The sequence below is a fragment of the Electrophorus electricus genome, chromosome 17 (genome assembly GCF_013358815.1).
Source record: "Electrophorus electricus isolate fEleEle1 chromosome 17, fEleEle1.pri, whole genome shotgun sequence".
Taxonomy (NCBI): Eukaryota; Metazoa; Chordata; class Actinopteri; order Gymnotiformes; family Gymnotidae; genus Electrophorus; species Electrophorus electricus.
The window spans coordinates 12,452,343-12,460,033 of NC_049551.1; the positions used below are offsets into that span (position 1 = coordinate 12,452,343).

The 7,691-nt window shown below is 48.5% G+C and overlaps 2 protein-coding genes across 2 annotated transcripts in view; one reads left to right on the plus strand and one right to left on the minus strand.

Annotated features, from left to right (window-relative positions):
• atg101 (autophagy related 101) overlaps positions 1–149 on the plus strand; it is a 1,596-nt gene extending 1,447 nt beyond the window's left edge. Inside the window, exon 2 of the mRNA XM_027029226.2 lies at positions 1–149. This exon is cut by the window's left edge and continues 757 nt beyond it. The gene's annotated coding sequence lies outside the window, so the exon portion shown is untranslated.
• A 1,516-nt stretch (positions 150–1,665) lies between these two features.
• Positions 1,666–7,210, minus strand: zbtb21 (zinc finger and BTB domain containing 21). The gene is made up of 2 exons (XM_027029225.2): positions 7,007–7,210; positions 1,666–6,018 (listed from the first exon to the last, which is right to left on the minus strand). The coding sequence occupies exon 2, from the start codon at positions 6,009–6,011 to the stop codon at positions 2,961–2,963; it is 3,051 nt and encodes a 1,016-aa protein (XP_026885026.2). The 5' UTR covers positions 6,012–6,018; positions 7,007–7,210; the 3' UTR covers positions 1,666–2,960.
• Positions 7,211–7,691: the final 481 nt, after the last annotated feature.

A 7,691-nucleotide genomic window follows, 5' to 3' on the forward strand; every position in this document is an offset into this window, starting at 1 on the left:
TTTTTTCCCTTGTACGATGTAAAATTTAATCTTGCACACAAAAACCTAACGTGTATTTTGTACAGTGTAATGGTGTGGTTTGTTTTCGAGAGTAAAAGTTAAAGCACTCTGTTGGCTTTCTGCTGCCAGGGTTCTGCGCCTCACTGTCATGTCTTTGCCTTCCAGCTTCACATCTCTGCTACTCCGTGTGGAATGAGTTATTTGAATTTGGACGGAAACATGTCCAGCCATTCCGCTTTGAGTTGAAATTGTCAGATGTAAAAAGGCACAAGAAAGCAGTTGTGTATTTGCAGCACAAACACTATATACATGCTCTTTTTTTCTTAAATGTATTTGACCTTTGATAAAAGTCCCATTGACAGCATCTGCAGATGTTTTGGACACCCCAGAGCTGAATTATGCTGTTTGAAGATGAGGCAAAAATGACCCAGTTCTCCATAGAAAACCATGGTACAGAGCCATGGTACAGAGAGAGGCTGTTCTCGTTCAGCTAGTGCAATGGTCAGTGTAGAATACAGTGTAAAGTTTTTGTTATTTTCTGGAATGTAAAATTTCATGACGTAGGTGGGTTTAGAGGAAATACAAAAGTGACAACAGGTTATTAAATCGCAAAGAACTAGGAGTCAAAGCCAGTTGAACAGTCTAAAACTTTATTTCAAAAAGCAAGCAGTAAAACAGGAGAAAAGCGCAAAACACAATAACTGGATGCATTTGTAAAGCCACATAAGGACAGTTTATAATTACAAATATTGTTATTGCAGGGATACTGTAGAAATACCAAAAAAGATAAAAACCTTTTCATAAAACAAAAATATTGATACAAAAGTCAACAAGAGACATACAAATGCTCTTATGCATTAAGTCATATTTAGTCATACAATTTCTGAATCTAAATCAATCATGTTATATTTAAACATCACAAGCATCTTACTGAAGTAAAGCTTTATTTCTCATACATTGCTGTACAAAACTGTTGCTCTAAAAACGTTCATAAATAAGATATTTAATGTCATGTAAGACTGATACCAAAGCTATGTGATTGCTGAATTTCAATGTTATAAGAAATATCTCCCAAGTAATATTCAGACCAACACCATCAGAGCAAAAATACTTTTCTATCGCAACATTTTCTTCCATGAATATGAGACGGTGAAAGCACACAGTGCATCACAGAACAATTGTTTCAGTTTAAGAGTCGATTCCTTGCTCTAATGAGGAACATTTCAACTGTTGCTTAAATTGAGAAGATTTTCTAAGGAGCGGCCAATAACCCCTTTTGTGCTTCCAGAGTTTTAATAACTAGAATATGCATGAGGCAGAGAGGCCATGTTGAGCTGGACCTCAGAAATGCCAGACCTGTTAGCTTCCCCTCTATATCACGGCCTGGTTCGTTACTGTGTGTATTACTTCAGTAAGGAGTCCCCACACTGTAGTGCAGTGAAGTACTGATGCAGCACCAGTTCTGTGAATGTGCTTGCTGTGCCGCCCAGTACGGACAAAGGAAAACCTCTCACATATCTGCACACACACTGCAGAGCTGACCATTGGACCCGTATACCAACACACAGCACCACTAGGACAGCCTGTGTTCTGAACACCACTCCCTATGTGTTTTGGATATATATATATATATATATATATATATATATATATATATATATATATATATATATATATATATATATATAAAAAGTGTTCTGTTTGTTCAGTACAGTATAATTCACCAATCTCAATGTCTATAGTGTCAAAGAGCACAGCTTTTTGAAGATAGTTAAACAGAGAGGTCTTTGCAACGAGAAATTCAGATATAATGAATACAAGGTTTGGTTACATTAGTAAATGTGCACAGATTTATAGTAATCTCAATAAAACTAATAATATGCATTTGCCATCGTATTTGCAATACTTACATCGACTCAAACAAAAGCCTCAACACATGCAGCATTTAGTGACAAGGATACATTTCTAAAATTAAAAAAATGAAGAAAACCAAAACAAACCTCATATTCCATGCAAAAGAGAACTTAAATATGATGAGATAAGGGATACAATGGAAATGTTTTTATTAATTTTTATAATGCAATAAGGCAACCCAAATCACTGAGGAATTACTATAGTGTTTAAAAAAAAAAAAAAAAAAAGTTAGTACTCTGGTGCAAATGATCAGGGAAGGATCACATCTGCACCACTGGGTGCAGTTAGACTTTTGTCCATTTCATTTCAAATGGGTTGAGGACTGTAGAGACACAATGTCCAGGAGAAACACTGTAATACACATTAGTACATTACAATAACAGAATGGCAAAAAATCCTTTACTGGGGTCAACTACCTCTGAGAACAGTGGTCTTTGAGTTGAACATATTTTTGATAAGAAGTACAGACAGTTCTGAATTATTTAAGTGTTAGTCAACAGAATGAGGAAGAAAACTACCAGGAGAGGGTGGAGGTCATTTCTGTACATCCTACACAAAAACACAGACTTACAGACTTATTGCAAGTTCTTAACAAGACCCATACTTTTTGGAGAAGGTCCAATTCTGAGAGAAAGTCTCTCCAAACTGTTTCAAAATCTGAAAAACATTTAGGTGGGATGTATGTTTATATGAGTGTACACAAAGTGGAGCATTTCTCTTTAGAAAATTAATTTCTATTCAGGTATTACTACATATAGTAAGTGATATGGTCTTAGGTGTAACTGAGTCTACCGTGTGAACGAATCAAATTCCATCGCCTTCTGGCCTTGACTAGCATTGGAGTGTTAATATGTTCCTGCTGCCCAGGATCAGATTTTAGTCCTGTTTATGGGGATTTCACTCACAAATGCTGATCTCAAATCAGCACTCTGAGATACGTCACGAACACCACCTCCACTCAGCAGAAATACACGGTGGAAGCTTCAGCCAGGACCTGTAAGCTCCGCTGGGTCCCTAAGCACACGTGAAGACTCCACTGAGCGTGCTCACGAGTGACTGTGGCTCTGCTCATGACTCCACAGGCTGAAGGCCGTTTTAAAGGTCCTGTGGCAGAGCTTGCACATGTACTGCCTTTTGAAGGTGAGGGCAGACAACGTGGGTGCGTGGTAGAACAGCGTGTCCGATTCCTGAGCACTCACCGGCTTCTCCGCGCCGTCCGGCTTGGCTAGAGCTTGCTCCCCACCTCGGTTCTCGCGCCTTTCCGACTCCGGCCTCGCGGGGACAGACGGCGGAGACGCAGAGCCCCCGCGCTCCTCCTCCTCTGTGGTCAACCCCGTCTGGCCCGCTTTCGGAGGGGGCGCTCGGGAGGCCGGCGGTTCCGGGACGACGATGGTGAGAGGTGGGGAGGGCGAAGGGGAGGACGGCTGCCTGTCCAAGGTTCTGGACCCCGGGTCTTCCGAGGAGCCCACATGGGACTGGTAGTGGCTCCAGAGGCGGAAGTTGGTGCGGAAGGCTTTGTGGCAGATGTGACATATGAACGGCTTGATGTGGCACAGCAGCTCCTGGTGCCGCTCCAGGTCTTTGTGGGAGCTGAAGAGCTTGCCGCACTTCTCACACGGCCACACGCCCACCTCTTCCGTGGCCGCGCTCTCCACGGCCGGCTGCACCCTGTCCGCTACGGCCTCCTCCTGCGGCTCCTCCTTCACCCTCAGCTCACCCTGCCCAGAGCTCAGGTCCTCGGGAACATAAGACGACGAATCCTCCGAGTCAAAGGTGGGGGGAGCTGAGGAGTCACTGTAGGCTGCTTCTTCCCTGTTGTCGGAGTGTCCCGCCGGTTGTTTAGAGGCGGGCGGGGCCACAGGGGGCTCCACCGTCTCCTGGTCCGCGTCCTGCTGCCAGGCGGTCAGCTGCTCCCCGCCGGTCATCAAGTTCTGGTTGTGCACCTCAACTTGGTGACGCCATATGCTGAAGGAGGATTTGAAGGTGCGCATGCACTCCAGGCAGGTGAGCTTCTTGTACTTGCAGTGGGCCTCGTGGTCCTTCTTCACCAGTGCGTTGGAGAAGCGCAGGCCGCAGTAGGGGCAGACCGTGGCGTACCTGCACGCCCGCTCGTGACTCTCCAGCTCGCCGAGCGATGCCAGCTTCTCGCTGCACAACCTGCAGGGAAAGGCGTCCTTGCTCTGCTTCTCACGGACGTGGCCAGCCTGGACCGGTCTTTCGTGGAGGCCGCCGCCTCCGCCGTCCTCCCGCGCGTCCACGCTGGCCCTCTCTGCGGTGTGGCTCTTCATGTGCAGCTTGAAATGCGACTGGATGAAGAACATCTTCCTGCAGTACGGGCAGCCGTAGGACCTGCAGCGGCGGCTCCTCTTGGTGAAGGGCTGAGACTGCAGGCTTTGCTTGTTCCGCCTCAGCTTCACGATAAGGGCCTTCTTGATCTCCCGCTCGCGCACGATGTCTATCAGCTTCCTCTGGAACTTCTCATCCAGCACTGAGTAGGAGCTGGAGGAGGGAGCGGGGTTCTGCACCACGCCGTGCTGGGTCTGGCAGTGCGTCCACACTTTGAAGTTGGTGTGGAAGCGTTTGTGGCAGATGTCGCACGCATACGGCTTCTCCGGGTTGTGGTACATGTTGACGTGGCGATAGAGGCCTGCGTTGGACCTGAACACCTTCAAGCAGCTCCAGCATTTGAACATCTTACTGGGCCTCAGCTCCCCAGGCTCGTGGGTGCCGTCATCCATGTTGGATTTGCGGGACGCCTCATCAGACACACTATCCTCGTGCGTGAACTGGTGCTCATTTAAAAGCCTGGATCTCTTAAACGGGTTCGAGCTTCCTTCCAGTTTAATTTTCCTTTTTGCTGAAGGACTAAAATAACCCCTGGGACCTTCTTCGAAGTTAGGCTGAAAATCTTTCAGGCTCACGGGCAAATTGTCCCCTACGGTGATCCGTATGATGTCAGAGGGGTCCGCCAGCGGGCTGCTGGGTTCTGTTTTAACTCTGACCTCTTCTCCCTGAGCGTTGTCATCATCAAGCGTGTTGTGCTGTTTGGATTTGCTCTCCCGCCACGCCGAGTCTGCCGTTTTGGCTGCGAGTTTTACGACCGACTGTTCTCTGCCGTGCGAGTCCCTCAGCTCCAAGACAGGTGAGAAGGCAGGGAGCGGACTGTCCATGGACAGGGACCTTCGAAGCAGGCTTTTAATGAGCGGCCCACTCCTGTCTATAGTTTGTTTGTTTTGTTTGTGCGGGCCTCCAGGGACTGGCTTCGAATCAGGCTGGCAGTCCACCTTCTCCTCTGACACAGACTCGTCGCTCTGCTCGGAGTGCAGGCCTTCACTCTGTCCGGATTCGCTGAACGACACAGAGGAGGTCAGCTGCAGCCTCCCGGAGGACGGCCTGGGCTCCGCATGGCTCTTCAGTATGGACGGCAGTAAGGAGACCACGGGTTTGCGGTCGACATCCTGCGGCGGACTGTCCGCGTTTCTGCTGACGGACGGAGCGTGCGTCCCCGTGTTGCCGTGGCCCGGAGAGCAAGGCTGGTCCCGGGAAGCCGGGGAAGGCAGGGACTCGGCCGAGGTCGAAGCTGCATGTTTGGGTATGCGTTGCAGCCCGGTGCGCCCTCTGTGAGCGTCTCCCGCTCCTCCCTGCCGGACTATGACGCTCCTCTTCTGGCGAGGGCCGTCGTCCTCCTCAGAGAAGCACAGCTTCTTCCTGGACACGCAGTACGACACCTGAGGCCTCACGGACATGATGCTGGTCAGGTAAGGGATGCCCAGGCTGTATCCCAGCTCCTGTACCACAGCCAGGCTGCTCTTGTCTACGAACAGCGAGGAGGAGTAGATGTAGTTCAGCACAATCTCGAAGGCGTCCGGCTCGCAGAAGTCCAGCTGCACCACCGCGTGGCTCTCCGCGTCCTTCCGGGCGAACAGAGAATGGAAGTACTCGCTGCTGGCCGCCAGGACGCTGCGGTGCGCCTGGTAGTGGTGTTCTCCTACCACCAGCACCACGTCGCAGAGGTGGCCATGCAGACGCTGCTCGTTCAGGAGGCCCAGGACGGACAAGGCGTGGCTGGGGCTGCTATAGTGAACCAGGCTCTCCATCTCTACCCTGGAGGACAGAACACAGTACACGCTATAGGAAAGGGTGGGGTTGTCACAGGATGGTGTTTTTAGGCATTTTTAGTATTTGGTGAATATGATTTGAGTGACGTTTCATAAAGGTTCATGTGTGTTCCATAAGGTACTCCTCAGGTGAGAAAATAGTGAAAGGATTAAATATATATAAATGTGTTATATGTAAACAATACAGACATACTCATTAAAATTTTATACATGGACTTTTCATAAATGCACAATTGTCTGCTTTATCGCTGAAAAGTAACAGTAGAACATTTAATGTAAAACTGTGAAAAATGGAATTTGACTGAGCCTAAAAAAGATCTGAGTAAGCAAAAGAGGACACACCCCATAGCCAAGCACTGAAGAACGTGCTAAATCTGTACACATGTTAGAATGGCACAAAAAGTCCTCAGCAAGAATTATTTATTTGCATGTGGGACTGTAAACACGCCAAAGAGCCTTCTGTTTCTGACGCATGCGCACATCGACGCCCGATTACTTCATGCCTAATAGACGCGGGCTCGCGAGAATATTTGGTCATGCAACATGGCGTGGAGTGTGTTGGCAAGTTTGCGCCACACTGCCACAGCCCCTTCTGCGCGTATCGTGCGCGTTACCGGACCCGCACCAGGGGAGAAGCACCGGTTGCGTTTGCACTACTCCGTGCAAGCCCAAGCGCGAGCTAGCGAAGGAAAGTGCAGGAACAGAAATCTGTGCGCGCACCAAATCTCCTGTCATTTCTCCTTTCCTCATCGCACCGATACGGGACGTGTTTGTGTGTGTGTGTGTGTGTGTGTATGTGTGTGTGTATGTGAGAGAGAGAGAGAGCGCGCGAGCGAGGAAGCGAGAGTAACCTCCTCGGCGTTACGTCAGGAAAGGCTGCTTTAAAAAAAAAAAAAAAACCCAAACAGAGCTTCAACTACCTGTACAAGCTCGCAGACGACAGCGGTGTGAAGTCGTTTAGAAGTCTAACTCACCCCGAGCGACGTGTTCGAGCCCCGCGAAAGCCCGCTGCGCGACTTTATCTCAGAGTTGCGTCGACTGTGCGGCAGTCGTGATTCCATCCATCTTGTATTTGACGTCATCCCACTCCAGAGATGAGGTCATCGCCCAGAACGCTCGTCACGTGTGCCGCGTCGTGATAGGCTGCTCGCGCGCCGTGGGCGTCTGCGGAGGAAATGACAGACCGATTTAAAAGTGCAAGGGCTTGCACGTAGACTGTTAAAGAGACAGGCAACAGTTTCAGCGTTCAGTCTCTGAAAGGGTGTGTTTCCTGAGCACTGGGCGGCAGTTGTGAGTTTTATGTGTGATTTTCTAATAAAAAAAAACAACTTAGTGACTGAAGAATTGGTCCTATTATCTGGATTCGTTTCGGTTTCAGGCCGTTGTCTAAAGTGAATAAACACTGTATTTTACACTTGTGTAAAAAGTGTAAAATATCTCGTATTTTACACTTGTGTAAGTGTAGGCCAAGAGCTCGCGGCCATGGAAAACTACCTTCAGCTACTTACCTGTGACCACGAAATAACTCATCACGGCAACCCAGCCTTTGACGGAGAGTTTATTCTACAAGGTGTAATTGTGGCTGGTCCTCCAAAACTAATTAAAACGGCATCTCGGGCAGGGCTCGTCAGCTGTCCCCTCGAGAGACACGTTTACCTG